General features: G+C 42.6%; 1 protein-coding gene across 1 annotated transcript in view; it reads right to left on the reverse strand.

Moving 5' to 3' along the window:
* Positions 1-18,415, reverse strand: part of ADAM10 (ADAM metallopeptidase domain 10) — a 47,790-nt gene extending 29,375 nt beyond the window's left edge. Inside the window, exons 1-2 of the mRNA XM_084268072.1 lie at positions 18,204-18,415; positions 7,340-7,490 (exon numbers count right to left, since the gene is read on the reverse strand). Of these exons, the coding sequence (XP_084124198.1) occupies positions 7,340-7,490; positions 18,204-18,258 (206 nt within the window). The 5' untranslated portion in view covers positions 18,259-18,415. The remainder of the gene's footprint in view (positions 1-7,339; positions 7,491-18,203) is intronic.
* Positions 18,416-19,999: the final 1,584 nt, after the last annotated feature.

A 19,999-nucleotide genomic window follows, 5' to 3' on the forward strand; every position in this document is an offset into this window, starting at 1 on the left:
AAACACATTAACATACTACCTAGAAGTATCAGCGAGATCAACTGCACTGAAAAGACGTCAGCTTACAGGCAGGGAAACTCCAGACTGTGATGACTGATTCAAACAAATAGCTAGTTGGCGGGGACACCTCACCCCTAAAAAAAATTTCCACTTCAACACCCTAATTTCTCAGCAAGAAACTACCTACAAAATCCATTTCAATACCACCCCAAATGTAAAGTTTTCTGACATTTACTCTAAGTTTCTTCAAAGCTACCATTTCTGCCCCTTTCCTGAAAGGGATGTAAGATAGCCACTATCCTCCTCAAAATTATCAGGAAGTCAATGCATCTCAGATTTCTTTCCTGGCTTAAATCCAGGAACTTCAATAATTCTTCTGAGGCAGGAGACTCTAGAGAAACTTCACAAATTTTTCCATATCATTCCTGAATAGGATTTCTAAAACTAGCCACAATGGAAAAAATAAGAAGCTTCAAATAAGCCTTTTGGCAATTACCACCTCTACACTATGCATCAAATTCTCTGTGCCAGCACCTCTACAGCTACAGACTAAGTAGAAAATTAACTATTTCCAGAAAAACACTGCCTATTCTCTACACATTTTCTACTTTGCATAAGACATTTGCCAACAGCAGTGGTCTCTAGAATATAATTAAATCAATTAAGACCAAGTTTTGACCCTGCTTATTTGTTCCTGCTTGTCTCACACATACCAAAACCTGGTATGGCAACAAGCCATTACTTGGTTACTGCTCATTTGGTCAAGACAGAATTTTTGGTAAAATTAGTTATATTGTTACATAATCTACTCTGCTAACAGACTACACCTGATTCATTACTGGCAGTACCCTAAAGACTATTAAGGGGTGGGGGTTTTATTTCACTGTAGTTTACCACAAGACTGTATCAGATTTGCAAGTATGTAAAATAGTAACCCAGTGACAATTGAAGGAAAAAATAGCTGAGAGCACCATGCTTAGCTAAACCCCAGGAGTTTCCCACAGGCTCAAGCAAGGTTAATCCTACACTCTAATCACAGAGCAGGTACTTTAAAAAACAAGCTGTGTGTACATACTGACAGCACTTGTTAAAATGAACATCAAGGTGTAAGCAGTGGCAGGTTGAACATGCAGAACCACTGTGTGACAGAGAAGGTTAAAAAAAGGGGAAAAAGGAAATGGGAGAGGTTACTCCACAGCACAGGGAAAAGGGAACAGAAGGTGGTGAGTGGGCAGCAGTGTGCAATGTGACTCTAGTACAAGTAGAGTCCATTTGGGTTCATGCTCTTCTCAGCGGGAAACAGAAAAATCTGCAGCTGTGCTGTCAGGAGCCTCCTCACAACACAAGATCTAGAAGATAATACCCTTCTGGAGGTTTAAGTCTTTTACACTTATGTTTACTGTTTAAGAAGTCAAAGAATCTTCTCTGAAAAATAGAAAATGAGAATAATTTAAGCTCTTGTTTCTAATTACATCTCCACGTGCAGCATCCCAAAAGCTAAACTCAGTTACCACTGACTGCCAAACTCATTCCAACTCTGAACTATATTAAACAGGAGACAACAACCTAATGGCAGGTTACTCATAAGCTAAGTCGACAGAACCATGACACTTATGGACATTATTTTTTACACCATTTTCACTTATTATTAAACCCACACTACACATTCCATCATCATTTAACTGACAATGCCCACAGACCTGATACTGACACTACAGCAAACTTATCTTTGAAACATCACACGACAGGAGCTCCAGGTTTACAATATTTCCTGTTACCCACCTAGATACAGACTGAGTGTATCACCCTCTAGTATTTATCTAAAATCAGTCTGTTCAGCATTGCAACGCTCAGCAATCCCAGTTAGAAAGCTTGCAGTTCCTGTTTGTTTTCCATCAGCACCATTAGGGTGGCACTTGTGACTGTTCAGTTTCTTCCCTGACTTTCACAAGTCAGACTTGCTAAGCTTGCTATTCCAGAAGAACCCAGCTGAGGATGCAGCCTTGATCCTAACCAGTCTGCCACTGATTATTCTTGATATACATAGCTGCAAACACATAAGCTAGCTCAGACAGCAGAAACCATCCAAGCAGTCACATGTTGGCTAATTTACCCTGTAAGAAAGTCAGTCAAGTATCTCTTTCTTGAAGAGTATGATATACAGACTCAAGATTGGAACAGTCTTTACCCAGGGCTGATTTTTTTTGTTGTTGTTCTTTCAGTAAAATCTCTTTGGCAAGTTAAATGCAGATTCTGTTACTTGGTTTCCTGTCAATCCAAAATAACCTTCCCATTTGTGTTTACATAAAGTTCAATACTTAGATGCTCTAAGACAATTGAAAAACATGAGATAAAAGAACAGGTGAAGGTGTAATGGAATAAAGTCACAAAGCATCAAAATGACTACATAAATTCAAACCAAGGTACTAGTTTAGAAAGGAGCTTTCTTAGTGAAACAAAGACAAGAAGCTATATGCTTCATATATGTTCCTCTTATCAGTTAGCATTTTTCTAAGTACTTTAAGTCTATGCTTGTCATTTTAAGAACGTGGCTATGCCTCAAGTTTGTTGGCCCAGGAGCAAAGTTCTCAGCCATGGCACTAAAATCAGTATTAGTATTTTAGAAGAAACCCTGTGCCTCAGCTGGACAATGTCACCAGTCTGATACCACTGTACCAGGCATTTCCTAGACAAATGTGAGTGAAACATTAAATGCCTTTTTTCCTGAGGGCTACATATATTACAGCTTACTGTATTTAAACCCATAAAATGCAAGGCATTTAAATGTATAGATCCAACCTCCACAATGTTTTTTTTATTTAAGAAAATGAGCAAGAACTCAGGCCCCTGCTCCCCAACTCTTGCCAAGATAAAGCAGCTTTATCTACAAGCACCAGCATGGGGTGGTGCCTTTTTTGGTCACTCCTGAAAGCACTGATAGGCATATTTGCTGTCAAGTTTTTTAACAGAATAGCCAAATCCTGGTGTCCACTGGACTCAACACATTAGGCACATTCACATACTATTAGCTTCTTTTTTATATAGAACCATGAAGACAACAATTCATCTCCTGCCTTTGCTCCCCACACAAACCCAATCAGGACAGGAAAATAAGCTTTTTCTAAACTCCCCCCTCACCAAATTCTGCTTACTGCTGCAGTTCTGCAGTTACAGAGCAAAGATGGATACACAGAGGTATGCCCCTGTAAGTAACAGAGTAGTAGTTGTATCAACTGACATAATCATCTAATATTTACATGATTGTGCTAAAAGAATCTGGGCTGGGCAGCCATTACTTGTTAAATCCAAATTAATACACAGAAGCATTTTTATGAGTGAAGCCTGTATTTTTAAACTATCTCAGATTTTACAGAACAATCTAACAATATTCAATGAATTACCACCTTAATACTCAAAAGCATAACCATACATAAGGTCTTTTTATTTCTATCTTACAAAGAAGAGACATTGTAAGCATTTTCAGTAACAGTTTTCCTATTATCACGACCACGTACAGATCATATATTTCAACAAACATGCATGGACTTAACTTAGAACATTATTTTTTTTAATATAAAATTTAAGGCAAAAATCTAAGGAAAACCATAGCTGAACTGCAAAATATCTGGAAGTAGTTCTCAATGTATCTAATCTAGCAATAAGCAGGTGTTATCAGGTGTTCAAGTACCACTTGAAAAGTCAACTATTGAGTCAAGTTGTGTAGGCAACTTTCCCAAGCAAGAGTCATTAAATAATCCAGGTGAAAGAGTGGAAGTGGGTGGGGATGGGTGATTAACAGGACAAATAAAGAAAAAATTAGAAAGCATGTTATTAAGAATGCATTAAGTAAAAAGCTGTCAGTACAGTTAAGCACTACTTATATTTCCTTTATTCTTCTGAATACAAACAGGGCCTCAGGAATCCAAAGTTCTGTCATTAGGTAAAAAGGTAGAGTCCAGAGAATGCCAGGTAAGTTTGGCAAGCTCTGTCCTCAAAATGGAATCACTGTGAATGAAGCACCCAGTGTATTCTGGAAAAAACTGAAGAATTTCTGTACACCAGTATACCAGTGGCACTTAAGTTTCAAATGAAGGTTAAATAGAGCAAGATTTCTCAATGATGGCATGTTACACACCCACCTAGAGAACTACCAAGTCTGGGGTGGAAAAAGGTAGCTTTGGGTTTAATTCCACCATGACAGAATCTATTTAGTTATTAAACTGTTATGAGCCCGTGGTTAAAAATGGTCACTTGAATTTGGTACAATATTTTTTTCCTTTTCCAGGAAAAGAGTACTATGCAATAAAGTTCTTAAATGCAAGCCTTTTACTGGAAAGAACAGATGTTATTTACACAATCATAAAATACAGCTGCCTGCTGTTTCTGGACAAGGACACGTGCTGCTCTGGCGTATGTCAGCACTGCTGCTAGGAAGGGTAAAGTTCCTTCTTCCCTCTCACCATTTCTGCTTATTTCTGCACCCTTCCCTCTTACAGCAAGTCTGCTTATATACTGAATTGAATGACAAATTAATCTGCCTAAAAAACCCCAGACAAATCACTTTCCCACCGTGACTGGCCACCTGACCAACAGGTGCTTCCTCTGGCACAAATAATAAGTTTATCAGGTTCAAACTGGCACCAGACACACAGCACAAGAACTACTGTGGTCCAGCTTGATTTGCTGTTTCCAGCAGAGAACACCAGTAAATATTAGGACATCTTTTCCATTGTTTCCTGGCTGTGGCAGGCCTCCATTTCATCAGAAGCCAACTCAAAACAGAAGATCATAATTTCAGTACTCATAAATAGCAGTTGTTTAGTATCTTTATTAAGGAGATACAAGTTGGACAGTTATATACTGATAAACCACTACCCCGGGCAAAATCTTAACTAACTAGTTTTATAGAAGTCCATTTAAAAAAAAAATAATCAGGTTTAATGTTTCAAAACCTCACGATTTCATGCTGGCTGAATGCCTTTCAGTTTCATCACCTGTACTGAACTGAAAACAGCATTTTGAGTCCAGGAGCTAAATCTAGATGATTTAAGGTTCAAAAAGTTTTTGCAAAACTTTTATTTTCCATCTTAGCACAAAGTAATTTGAATATCTGATAGAAAGGTTTTAACGTTGTCATTGTGGGTGATGACAGACATCACTTACAGTTCCTCACAGTAAACCAGCTGCAACTACAGAAAGCACCCCTGCTTATGCAGCTTTTCAAACCGCTGCGCAGCTTCAAAGCTCCTGAGCAGGCTGTATGACACAACACAACTCACTCAACCCTTCCTAATACATATTTAAAGAAAAATGAAATTTCTTTTTCAGAACACACTCAGATGTATTAACAGGAATTTGTGGACTAAATTTACAGCCTATCAACTAACCTCTCTTTGTCAGGAAGTGTTAGATGTGTCACATAAAACTACAAAAATCCTAAATTATGGACTGGTTTGACCTTATAGTAAGTTTCCATTCAGCCTTCTCAGTTTATGATGGATTTGAGCCTCAGAGCATAGGGATTTAGAATCAATTCCAGATATAAACACCACTTTCCTTCATGAGTAATAGTAGCTGTTATCTAAATCTTTATAAACCTGTTTGTCTAAGGCCTGGTGCAACCAAGACCCATGAGTAAGAGAAGGAATCTTTTTCAGACCTGATTATCATAAGCACAGTTAACATTTTTATACAATAAGGATTTTCAGCCCACCACAGACAGGCTGCAGAGGCTAAGCGAAGAGCTCTGTTTTACAGAAGAATATTATGGGACCTTCATCAATGACAAGATGAACTGGCTAGAGCGAACTGAAATGTGGACTGTTCCCAGGAAGAATGGTCTCATCCACCCCTCTATCACCCCTTCCACTCATACTGATTTTTTTTCGCCCCCAAATAATGTTCAGCTGGACCAGTTCCTAGATACTATTGCCTTCATGCCCAGACACTACATGTCAGATACTACTCCCCAGAAAGCTGATGCTGGGAATGCAGTCAGGCCAGTTCCTCTTTGCATTAGCACACGCTCTGGTAAGCCTAAATTAACCATCAGGCTGCAGCTTAAGCGTGGCCGCATCAGAGTGAAACTAAATTTCACTGTAACCCTGCTAGAGATTTAAAAGTAGAGATGTTTACAATGCAAGGAGCCTCAAACATTCTACTCTGCAGTCTTGTTTATTAGAACAACTTAATAGAGAAGACTAGAGATAGTCTGCGAAGCTGCAGCAGCAACGTAGTTGGTTATTCTTTAAACAATAAAATTCCCTGGACTAAACAAATCACACCCAAAAGGTGGTTTTAAGGATGGTGTTTAAAATTCCTGATTTGGGTTGCAGTTCTACAGCAGTTACAGCTACAGCCCTAATGGCAACTTTTTGAGAGCATGCACTGAGATTCAGCCATCACACCATACATCTCCAGCAGCAACACTTCATTCCCTGAAGAAATGAGAGGCTGGCACAGAGGCTGAGTGCTTACTCATAAACCGATACTCCAAACGGGGGTTCACAAGACCTGATTTTACCTTTGCTCTGTCAAACCTTCTAGATTCCTACATATGGCTAGCAATTATTTATCAAGTCCTACTTATTTGAGTTAAAAGTTAAGAAATTAAAAGAGCTGGTGCAGCACATATTCCTAAAAATACATTGACAGTTGTCCTGCAAAGGAAGGGGTCAAAGAAACAAAGATACAGACACAAAACTTCCTTCCTGTTTCTCCTCAGTTACACAAAAAGCAGGCAATTTAAAATAGAAAGGGATCTTCCCAAGGGAAACCTACAAATTAGACGTTCACAGGGTATGTCTAACTGTTGTACTGGAATTTACACTCACATTACATGCCAGGCAAAGCAAGTCTTGTAACAGCAATTATATTTCCCCATGTCAAATAACTGCTAAATCCCACACCAGCACCGAAGAGAGATGACACCATGACACATGAAACACAATGCTTTTTTGGCCTGGTCTGTAGTTTCAAATGCAATTTGAGAATTTACATTTTCTCAATGAAAATCTCCTCAGGCAGGTTGATGCAATTTTAGTTAAAAAAATTTCTTTTGAAGTGTATTATAATTTCAGAATCAACTTCCATCCTGTTCCCAGCATGGCTCCATGGTGCAAGTTTCAAAGTACACTGATAGTTATCACCACAAGGTTGCACAAGGGATTGCAAGCGACAGCTGCACGCTTCCTACTTCCTAGAACCTGTAAGCACTGCATTTCATCCTACTCTGACTAACAGTAGTTTGACGACTGTATTTCATCATTTACATTTGACTGTAGCTAAGACACAGGTGAATAGCATATTGAAAACAAATACCTTTTAAAATAGCACTAACCTTCCATGAGCATGAAAATCTAGGTGCAAGAACTGATCTTCATGCGATACTGCTCTTTTGGCACGCTGGTGTTTTTGGTGTAACAAATCCACATCGTAAGACAAGCCTTCATAATGTCTAATGTACTTATTCAGGGGATTTCCATACTGGCCTGAAAAGAGGGGGAAAAATACGTAAGTCTTAATATGTTTAACAAATTACTGAGGTCACAACCACACTACCAGGTATGGGAGATCTGCGGCAAAAACCAGTTGGAGATGAGGACCTGACTTCCCTACTACATGCATTTCAGTTTTCTCTTTTCTCCCTCATTCTACCCTGGTCTCACAAACTGAACACACACTTAAGAGAGTATATGTTAGGTAGACCCTGGAAGGCATCTTCCACATAATTAGAATCAAAATCAGTACAACACATTCACTCCAAAACTACCCTAAAATACACACCATGTCATTGTGGATAGGAATGCTTGAGAGATGTTTCAGAAACACACCCCTGATCCAAACACAAAAAATGCAACAGCTGAACATCTTTCTTCTGGTTCCCCAGAAGGACTGTACTTCCAGCTTCACTCTACGCTCATGACACCAAAGTAGCTGCTCAAAGTGTTTCAGCTCCACATGACACATATCCAGAAAACATAAGAGTAAATCATAAATCATGCCACCTAGCAACACAACATTTTGTATCACATGGGATGTTCTAATCAAACTTTCCAGTGTGTTAAAGTGGTACCTCCAAAGACATATACTCAGTTGAATCTATGTGGAACACTTCTGTCTAAGGTAATATTTCTGATTTGCATTAAGAACGTGACAGAAAACAGAAAGCTTTTGGTCATCCCATCCTGACTGAGGAAGGGGCATGCAGAACGGAGCAGAGGCACTAGCATTTGGCAGGTCTCCATAGATCTATGCATACAGAGGACCACCACATCAGCTCCGTGTTCAAACTACACGTTTTGCTACAAAACAGCACTTTCATTCCAAGGTTAGCTTCAGTAGGACAGTAACAGGCTAGAAAACTCCTTGTGATGCCCAGACAACTGTCACACGTAGTGCTGTGATGTTGTTCTGCCTACCAAACAGCCAACAGGACAGCAATCCTAGCAGCTGAAGCTGTAAGGAAAGTACCACAGCATTCGTTTCTGCCAAACAAGGAGCCACTATATATGCATTATAGACATTTGGTTAATTCTGATTTTGGTCACTTCTCAGTAAGTACACAGTTTCCAGCTGGGATTCCCTTTCTCATTAGTTACTACATCCCAAGCAATCATAAAAAAATGTACACACAATGAATTGACAGTACAGCATGTAATTCACAAGAAGCATATTTGCATGTCCTGACCACCACCAAGGTCTCCATCCACTGCCTCTGCACATTCAACACTATTCAACACAGATGTTGTGTAAAGAATTAAGATGAAATTATTCAGCAACTGTCATCAGAGACCAAAAAAGAAAGATAAACATTCCAACAATAGAAAATAATGTGGAGAAAACCAAACAACAAACTACAAAAACCCCCAAACAACACAACATGACTTGTGGTGCAAACCACTGTATTTGCAATGGAGAACATGCACACCATGTTTTACATACACACTGAAAGGCCATTTTTAAATAGCTTCTGATTAAAATGTCCAATCATAAGGAATTAATATAGATACCTATACTTAGAATCTACATTCAAGTGTGAAATCTTTTCAGTGGTTCTGGTTTCAAGCCCAGATTATATATGACCCAATGACATCATGTTTCTTAATGTACTAAACATTAAAGCCAGCAAAGAATGAAAGCTGTTAAGTGATGTATTACATTTCAAAACCCTAAGGAATAATTGCATGTTTTGATACATAACTTTTATCAGTAGCTGCATGAAAACATTCACCCTGTTTGCAACAAAACCTTTCAGTATTCTCCTTATACACTTTACACAACATGCAATCAATTATTTTCTTTTGTAACACCATAGAAGCAACTGTTTATGAAGAATAAATCAACTATTAATTCCACGAACTACTTTGTGTATCAAATCACTCAAAGATAAGCACCATCTCTTACAATGTCAAGTTTTCTTTTAAACACCCTGTGACAGCACTATATTGCCAAATGCATTTGTCAAAGAAATATTCCAGCACTCTTGATGTTGAGTAAAAATTATCATACAAGCTCTTCTCTACATGACCCCTTTGATAAAGCATATTCCAGAAACTGTAAAAGGTGTTTCAATAGAAGTGTAGTTTACTGAAACAAGTCATCCATATCTTCTTAGTTCACCAAGATGCAACGTGATGATACAACAACAAAGCCAGTGTGGTCAACGCATCATGATTTCACCAGCTGTAATGCACCACCTTTCACAAAAAGGATGCAGGAATTCAACTGTCAGCCACTTAACTCATGAAGAAACAGAGCTGGTGTAAAACCTGAACTGCCAATGGAAAGCTCAGTATATAAACACAGTATTAACTACACTAAGAATATGAAATCACAATGCAGAACATGCAAGTTGCTGGTTTTCACGTTCCAGGCTGAATCAGTAATCTCCAAACACCCTCATGAAAAGTGTAAGATTTGTTTCCATGTAACAGGAACTGCATTTGATGGTACTTACTACGTTCTGAAGCTTGGGCAACAGCAGTCAGTGGTACAGTGTTATGCACTGGCTTCTGCCTCAAGGACATATAAACCTTTTTATTAATTTTCATTTTCTGATCTACAACTTTTTTCATAATTGTGTGTATGCAAGTGTTTGCCCCATTGTTCCTGACTCCTCACCTAGCTTCAAAGCCCTTCTTCCTCAACCTCTGCCTTAAGGAAGAGAACTAATTAGTAAGTTTATGTTTGATTTTTCAAGAACCAAACTTGGGCTGTTAACTTTTTTTTTCCCCTCAAGAAATATCAAAGCGCATGTGAGAGTTCAAATAGAAAGCAAAATCAGTAATCTTCTCCAGAATTCTTAAATCTGCAATAAAAAGCAGGATCTCTCATAATCAAATTTAACACCAGATAAAACCTAAATGTGAGAATTGTAGGATTTAATTATTTTTTTCTTGAGATATCTACACTGACAAGGTCCAGGGAGGCCCAATGAGACAAATGTATCTCAAAGCTTTGCATCAGTAGCACTACATTTTCACTAAGAAAAAAATTTGTTACTGTACCAAGAATACACTTTTGTAAGCAAAAATACAAATTTACCTTTCCCTCTATTTATTGTCACAGCATTTTCTTTAATATCACTATTTTCTCACTGCCTCTGTTTCTTTTCAAGGGATGAGAATCTCTGGTCGCCAACAAGCTCACTGAGCAACACAAAAGCTGACTAAATTAGTACTTCCAAATGCCTCTTGCATTTAGCAGCAATGTGCACAAGATATTACCATATCTTTTTTAAATTCAAGCAATGATGTACTGCAGACACACTGCATCCAGACTTCCTTCATGCTTGGCCACAAATGCAGTTCAGTAGCTATACTTCATTCTAATGTTCTCTTGCTCTTGGTCTCTAAGTCCATTCTCATCCAGCCTTCCAGAAGCCTCTCTGGTGTCCTAAACCTTCAAAATGTGATTTCATCAAGTCTAAGTGTATTCCATTCCACATAAAACACAGGACAAATCCAAAGTTTCCACAAGCAGCATGAGGACTTTTGAGGGTGAAGGCTGTGGTCCCTGTTTGATGTTTCTCTGACAATTTCCAACATAATCCCACAAAATGAAGCAGAAACACAGCCCAAGAACTTCTGTAAACCAAACAAGATTAGTCAAAGTCCATCTGTTACATCAAACAGACGTATAGTATACATCAGCCTGACTACAGGTACATGCTTTCTAATTCCAGCTATACAACCCAAAACTGTCAACATTAAATAGAATCACAGAGTCATAGAATTGTCAGAGGGACCCTTTAGATCATCAAGTCCAACCATCACCCTAACCCAAACACCACCAAGCCACATGCCCAACCACCACATCTAACCGTCTTTTAAATACCTCCAGGGATGGAGACTCCACCACTTCCCTGGGCAGCCCATTCCAAGGCCTAACAACCCTCCCCATGAAGTTTTCCCTAATATCCAATCTAAACCTCCCCTGGCATAACTTGATGCCATTTCCTCTTGTCCTATCACTTGTCACTGGGGAGAAAAAGAGAAAGCAAGAGTCGAAATTAACTGATGTAAGCTGAAACATAGCTAAAGTTTTAATTTTAAAATGAACCTAAACGTAGAATATGATACTAATAACTCACTTCAAAAACTTTAGCAAAGCTAAGGCATTAGTATGCTGCAGAACGCAAACTTCTGCACTCCATAACCCCAAAACTGTCTAACAATTTAAATTCAACTTTCCTGTGGTAGGAGGCTTCTAATAATGCATTGCTTAAATTGTCACAGGCCATTTTTTCCCTTAGTCTTGTAAGGTACTCTGAGCATCTTCAAGCACCTAGAAAAGCAGTTTTAAAGCATAACAACTTACTGTAGACTCAATAATACTTTGCACTTGATCCAGGTCTCCCAGTCATGTGGAAAGCAGACAGACTGTACTCAACTGCATCACAAAGAACAATTTTTAAGCGCTAACTACTGTGACGAGACAGAAAAAAACCCCTATTGACATTAAAAAGCCTTATAACTGTCCTTTCTCCTAAGCAAAAGCACTCAGAAATTTAAGCAAACCCCCTTTTTCTTAACCAAACTGGTTTCCTGTCGCATCACAGGAAGCGTATACAATGTTATTTCCTTTACCTTTATTCAAAAGTTAAAGTAACCCCTTTTAAGTACTCTCATAGTGCACACAACAGTCTTTCTGCTCTCCTCTTAAACCAAAGCAGCTGCATATCACCTAGAATATATGCTATTTCATAGTCTTTTCTAAAAAGGGCCTTTAGACAGGGTTGAAATCAAAGCTTTAAAACCAATGTTCACTTTCCCAGCATATACAGTGTTCACATTGTGTTCAAAGTCTGCAGCTGATACACTATCAGTGTATTCTAATAAAGCCAAGTGCACAATAAAAGCAATGATCTTTACAAAGGTAGCTTAATAAGTAACACAACCCTGGTAACACAATGATCCCATGGCAAAAGTCTGTCAAACTGCAAAGGAAACTTTTCTGATGTAAGAAGCAGGTGCAACTGCTAGCTCTAATTTTGTAATTAGAAGATTCTGCATTAAAAGTGAAGAGATGCATTGCAGAATTCAAGAGCAGCGCACCCAAGAAACTGTTAAAACAGCATGCACATGGACCTCAACCTCTGGGACAAGCTACTGCTGTTTTGTTGGCACTTGTTTTGGGGTTTTGTGGTTTTTATGTTTTTTTTTTTTTTAGTTTCTGTGGTTTTTTTAAAAATAGGGACTGCAAAACAAAGCCCTTTTCAAGTGAGAATAACATCAGGAAGCCTTCAGTAAGGATCTCTGAAGCATGAGCATCAGGGTATAGTTCAAGGGAGCTGCTCCACTGATTTCGTCTATGCTGCCATCAACCAAAGATGGCACGATGTCTTTCCATGCAACCTAGTGGAATAAGCCAACATTCTACTTTGCTTGAACAATAAACGAGGAGGCAGGGAGGTTTTGATACCCATATGTGAGCATGAGAGTGTCAGTGGCATGATTTTGAACCTGACAGTATAGTCCTCTAAAGCCTTGCAAAGGCAGATGTAGCATTTTCTGCAACAAAAACCCTTCAGGAATGAAGCTTTGTTCTCATGGGCTTAGAAGTAAATACAAGGAAAGTCTTTAAACAGCAGAGAATATAGACAAATGTCTGAAGGTGATAGCCTGGGAAAAGATTTCTGTGTATGACAGTCTACTAGAGAGTTGTAAAGAAAGTACATGCTATTGCCTTTCCAAATGGACTCAAATCCAACTGGACAGGTAGGGAGTCTGAGATAATTCTCACCTTCTAACTAAGCTTATGCAAGGGATAAAACCCATGGGATTTCAGCTGTAAGCCTCCTGGCATAACTTGATCAGCTATATGTAACAACTGTTTGGCAGTACATGCTAAGTTATTTGCTGTTCAGTTCATTCATCACAGTTATTTTCCCAGAGAAAACTATCAAGACTTCCCTCTCTGACCAGACAAAACCACTCATGAGCTGGGGAACAGTTAAGCCAACTGGATATACAGAAGTCCATGGGATCGTGGATGGGATGCACTTAAGGCTGCTGAGGGAGCTGGCTGATGTAATTTTGAAGCTTTCTATCATTTTTTCAAAAGGTTATGGTGATGAAGGGGAGCTGCTGACAACTGGAAGACAAACGTCACTCCTATCTTCAAGGAGGGCAACCTGGAGCTGTGCCTGCTCACCAGACTACCCGCAGCATCCGGGAAGCCTGTGGAAGCAAGCCGTGCAGAAGCCAGCCTCATGCACATAAAGACAGCTGGCAAGGAACAGTGCTGCAAATTTACCAATGTCAACATAAGCATATATTAAGTTTATATGTGCCATGGTAGAAGTTTACAACATTTAACATCACAGGCTGCTCTAGAAGGGGGAAGTTTAGACTAAGCCACTCAGATTAAGACTTGGGTGATGCAGACAGATAGTTCAAATACAACTCCTGCTCGTTAGGGGGAAGCAAGCATGGAATTCTACTATGAGAACATGTTCAGCAGTCAGGCTAATTTACTGGACAACTCTGTACTGCAAATGTCATCACTGATTTGCAATTTTAAATGCCAGCATACGATAAATATCTTTTAAAAGAACTATTATTTTAATTAAAGCAAACTGTACTTCAAGCTGTTTCCAGTGCAGGATTTCTGTTAATGTTCCTTTACATGGGACACTAAAGAATGCACACAGCATTCAGATTTAGCACTTCTGTGATTAACTATATTGAAAACCAGTACTCCTACCATATACCTCCCAACTTGAATTTCACTGATGAATTTATTCAGGCTGCAGTTTCATAGCTACCAGAGAAGGGCAGGTCCCCCTGCCCTTTGTCATCTGTTCCATTTTCCATTCTTCCCTTGTGCTGGCACTAAAAACAATTCAGCTGAAAAATACACCATTATAGTCAAGTTAGTTTTAGTGAAAGAAGAACGTGTAAACAAAAAAGTCAAATCAGGATCATTTTCCTTCACTGAAAACTCACATTCAGGGCACAGTCAGGCAGTGCAGCACCACCAGTGTTCAGTGGTACACAGATACCTGCTTTTTGTTTTTGCCCTTCTTCTGTCACACCCTGTTCAAATCTCAGGTCTTCCTCCCCACTGGGTTTGGACCTGCACAATAAACCAATGGAAGTTATTTATCTGGCAGGAAATTACTATCTTCTTTTGATGAAATTAGCAGGTTGAATTGGCTGCTTGTACCATCAAATGCAAGAAGCAGTGAAGGAGGAGAGGTGAGAACGCGCGGCCAGGGCAGTAACTCATTGTAGGGGCTCTGCCATGCTGTATAGCTGAGCCTTCAGAACCTTTTAAAAGCAAAAATAAACTCCAATCTTCAGCTGTTGGGCAACGGTATTCCACAGTTTCTATCCATCCACCTGATTTTATTTACTTTCAATTACCATAGGCCTTTCTGAAGTAACCATCTGACAGCTGCCTATACCAGGCACTGGCTCATCCAGCTATATAAAATTTGTAATGTTTTTATTTTAAACCCCAGATAAATACTGGAGCCTGAGCCCCATGCTAATGAAAGCTAGTATTCTTTTCAATTTACAGCAAGGACGCAAACTAAATCACTCAGATGCTGATAGCTCCTAAATGCCTTCCCACAACTCCCCCATGTGTCCAGAAAAAAACAGAATTTCTCCCAGGCTTACTGGGAAATAGGTACTTCAGTATCCAGGAAGAGAGAACACCAGGATACAACTTGGAAGCCCTAGTGACATAGAAGAGTGTGCTGTATCACTGAAGACAAACAATTTATCACAGATTTGTAACGTTGCTCAGCATATGATGATGACCAAAGCATGACCACTCTTGTTAAATGCAAGCTTTTTGGGGAACTCATTAGTTCTCTTTACCTATTTTCTATCCCTCTTCCTCTCTTTTGCACCCCCCCCAAATGATCCCCAGGTAGAGAGGTTCTAGCAGTTATTTCCATTCAAAAAAAAAAATTGGTGTGGTTTTTCCTTTTCACACTATTGAAACTGCATTTAAGCTGACCTAGTTGACCACTTGTTTTATGAAGGTTGTATTTATTCATTGGTTGCAAAGTAAGAAAAACATCCAGAAGAGCCCTAAAAGTGATCCAATACCAAAACCTGATCAAGCATGTGTTTCAGGGCCTATTAAACCGAAGTGCTGGTGAGATGCCTGCTTTAACCATAAGCCATACAGACGGTTACAAAAGAGAACAATACAGACTTTGAAGTACACTTCATTAGAGCAACAATGCTAGTTACTGCTTTGATTGCATTCCTTTTACATAATTTTAAGAACAATATAAACTAAAAATAAAAAATGTTAAGCCAAACAAAGACATTTCCTTTAGGTATTAAATCCCTCTAATCTTTCTCCTCTAACCATCTACCTTAATATTTTAACACACTGATTTTGTGATTCACACTTAACTGTGAACTAAAGTTGCAATTGGTTCTGTTAAGCTATATTATATATATACACACACTTTCATTTCTATTACTATAGCATATATAGCTAAAAAGCCTTAGGTAATTCTGAAAGAAGAGTTCAACAAACTCAGGCATCCTGTAAAAATATTCCAATCTTAGACTTGACACACAGAATGTATTTTTTAAAGTGCAGGTTAATGGAATTTCCAAAATTATTACTATTTAATACCCACATGGTTTAAAAAGCTAGACATTTTAACAGGTAAGTGTAACAGCTTTAAGATTTATGTATAACTGATGAGCACAAGATGCACTGTAGATAAATGAAAGACAGGAAAATTGTTGTTTATTTCAGTTGTTTCCAGCTTGCACTGCTCTCACAGTAACATCAGTAAGAATCATGAACTTGCCCCTTTCAAACAAATGCCTACCTGGAAGGGAAGCATGCAAATGAAAAGCTCTACTTTTAAGTAAATAAAAATATTTACAGTACTTAAGCTGGAAAAGTGAACACAGATAAGATAGAAAATTCCAGTATTAAAAAGTAGTTTCAATTCAACACGGAGTTATGATAAATCTTTCACAAATATGTTAAGTCTTCTGCCAAAAAATATTCACAAGATATTTTGTAGTGTGCATTGGCCATAATTTCTGTATCACTGTGCAGCATTGCTTAGCTTTCTTTAAAGACTGACCCGTACTGCAATACACCAAAAGACACGTACTTTTGTTACCTGCTGCTGAGGTGTGTTTCCTAGTGCCAACGACACTGAAGGTGCCCATTCTTCTCTCAAAAAGGAAAGTTAACATGAATTTCTAAAATAAAATATACTTCATGTACCTGCTGCTTCTACACATCTAGGGAGCTGTGCTTCACAGGCGTACTGTGATTTTAACTTAAAAGCATATTTGTCTGTCTGTAATTAAAGAGAAAACAATCCTCACAACTGGTTAATGAATCACTTGAATTAATTCTGCACCAGCACAATTTAGTTCAGAAAGCAGAGAGACCTTTAAAAACATGCCAGTGACTAAGTCTGAAATACCTTGATAACTTTTTAGGAATTTGAGGGCAAAGTCGCCAAAGACTTTTGTGTTACTCCTAATCATATAAACAGGATGGTTTATAGCCACAGAAATCAGACTGCTTTTAATCTCCAGCCTAGCCACAAGCACAACCTAATGACGTTTCCCAGTCCTCGCTGTTAGTTTTTGAGAAGACCTAAGAGACCAGGACTCAGGGCTAGATTCTTTGTTAATAAACCTACGTATTGATGATGCATTCAGATGCAGAGCCCAGATAAATAGGCGAGGTGCCAAACAAAACAGAGGAATTAAGTCCTTAGCTGCTCCACCCACCATTCTCTGGAACACCCGCACAAGTCCTCTTTCGCTGTCGTTTCTTGTAAATACACACTGCTTCCCTACAATGACCTGACCAATTAATACCACCCGGCGCAGTCAATCAGCTACCCCACTAGTTTCCTAACGCCGAAAGACAACTCGCAGCGGGTCCCGTTACCGAGAGTTCCGCGCCCCCCCCCCACAAACAGGCTTTTCTCCGGCCTGGGAGAGCAGAGACCCTCTTTGAAGCCACGGGCACGCTTCGGGAAGAAACGGGTTCGTTCGTTTCTTTAAGCGGACGTGTTCGCCGGCCCGTGCTTCCCGGTTCCGAGGGCAGGGAAGCGGCCGCGGGGAAGGTGCTGCTCGGGGCGCGTCCCGTTCGGCGGGCAGCGGGACACCTGCGCGGCAGCCCCCGCCGCCCCGACACGCGGCGCGCAGCGTCCCGGCCCACCCGGGAGCGCCCGGCGGGGCCTGTCGCCGCCTCTCCCGAGACCAGTTCACCAGGGCCGGCGCCTGGCCCCGTCCGCCGGCGAGACGGGGCGGAGGAAGGTAACCGGGCAGCGGCCGCTGGGACCGTGAGGAAAGTCCCGAGGGGCCGAAGCGGAGCCCAGAGCAAGGGAAGACACAGCCGTGTGCGGCGGGGGAGAGGGGACGAAGAAAGAAAGGGGAACAGCTGACTCGGTCCTCGGCGGCGGAAAGTCCCGGGAACACGGTCGGGGCGCCGAGCTGGCCCCAAACAGGGCCCGGGCAGGACGGCGTGGACTGTGCCCGGGAGCAGGCGACCAAGAGGAGAGCCCCGGCCGGCGGCCCAGCGCGGCCTGCCGCGGGGGCGCAGCGCCCCAGGGAACGGGGCCCGCCGCCCCCCACCTCGAGGCGCACAGCGGCGGCGAAGGGGAAGGAGGGAGGGAGACCGGCAGCCCTCAGCCAGGGCCGCAGGCTGGGGCCCCGCGGGACCACACGGGCCCGGCCGCTCCTCACCTCCAGTGCCCGCCGCACAGGAGCACAGCAGGATTATCGTCCCCGCCAGATCCATCTTCACCGGGCCCAGGCCCCGCCACAGCCTAACGAAAGCACATACGCTCCAGCGAGGAGAGGGGAGGGGCGAGCTCCGAGCCCTGCTTTGTCCCCCGCTGCTCCAGAGGGCCGCCTCCGCTCGCGGATTCAACGCAACGCGGCTCAGCCCCAGCGCCCCCTCCTCCCCGCCGCCCGGCAGCTCCCCGGTCCCTGCACCACGATCTCCTCCGGACGCCCGCCCGCCCCCGCGCGACGCCACCGGGGGCGCGGCGCGGCTCGGCTCGGCTCGTGCCCTGCGGCCCCTCCCCTCGACGTCACGCACAGGGGCGGGGCCGCCCCCCCGAGTCCACCGGGAAACGGGTTTCTCGGCGGCAGAGCGGGCCTGCCCTGGGCCTCGCCCGAGGCTCGGCGGGAGGGCCGCCCCGGGCCACCTGCAGCACGGGGTTTTTCCCCGCGACTTCCCGGCTGAGTGGGCCGTGCCGATTACCGTCCGGGAGCACCTCTAGGTCCTCAGAGGTGCAGGAATCTGCTGGTACGTGCTTTATTCATGCGTGCGTGCTTCCTTCCCGCCCCTTTGTGCCTTCGTAAACAGCCATAACGCCATTTACCGTCACGAGGTCTCAGGAAGTACAAACACATCGGCTGCATTCCTTTACCAGGCGTGCTTTCCACCTGGCTATTCGAGTTTGACTTGAGACCAGCTATTTCTCTTGGCGCTCCCTGTGTTGTGAAGCATTGCAGTTGTCTCTCTGGGACACGGCTTTCTTAAGGCTGTCTTGAACATCCTTCACAATTCAGACATAAAGGAAAACACACTCACGAGAACAGAACCGTGACCTGTTGCGACTCCAGCGTGCCAATGTGCCAACCCTCACCTTCACCTGCTCAGGATTTGTTTTTTATATTAGGCTTTCTAACAAGTTTCTCCATTTACCCTTAACCCCCATTCGTGCTTTTCCATTCCCCTTACCCTTTAAGAATAAAACCACCTTCCCTCAGTAGAACTACCCCAAGCGAGAAGAGTCAGCATACGCATAGAGGGCACAGGCGGGACGAACGTACTCCAGATATTGCTGCTGAAGTTGACTCAACCATAGATGTAGAGCGCAGCTAAGAGAACTGCTGAGAACAGCAAAGAGAAGACAAACTATTACCTTCCCCACGCTATTTTAAGTTGACGATTAAAAGCAGAAGGCTTCTCTAGGAAGAGAGGGACCAGGGTCATCGGGGCGAAGCCTGAGGGACGCAGCGCCGAGCAATACAGCATCAGTCCTTACGCTACCTACTACACTTGCCACAAGCGCTTTTTGCCGCGCGGGTGCGTAGCGAACCACAACAGAGAGCACCGAAAGCCACCCGCGAACCAAAACGCTGCCTGGCCGCAGCTCTTTACCTCAGCGCGGCCGCGACGCTCGGGCCGAGGGGCGGGCCCCGGCCGCCGCCCCTCTCGCGCAGGCGCGCCCCCGCCGGCTTCCTGCAAAACAGGCTGGGTGGCACCGGGGCCTCCGCGCCCTGTCTGCCGTTCCAGCCCTGGGGCTGGAGGAGCCGCCCCACTCGGGGCCGCGTAGCGCTTCGGAGAGGCGCCCCGAGGCGGCGCCGGGCCGCGGGCTCGGCCCGGCCCTGCCCCGCGTCTGCCGCGCCTGGTGCCGCCCCTTCCGGGCTCGCGCGCCGCCCGCGCCCCCTCAGGCGGCCCCGGGCCGCGCGCGCTCCCCACCTGCTCCCCCAGCCCACCCACCAGCGGCCCCGCCGCCGTCCCCGCG

The sequence above is a fragment of the Gallinula chloropus genome, assembly GCF_964237585.1.
Source record: "Gallinula chloropus genome assembly, chromosome: 9".
In the NCBI taxonomy this organism is placed as follows: domain Eukaryota; kingdom Metazoa; phylum Chordata; class Aves; order Gruiformes; family Rallidae; genus Gallinula; species Gallinula chloropus.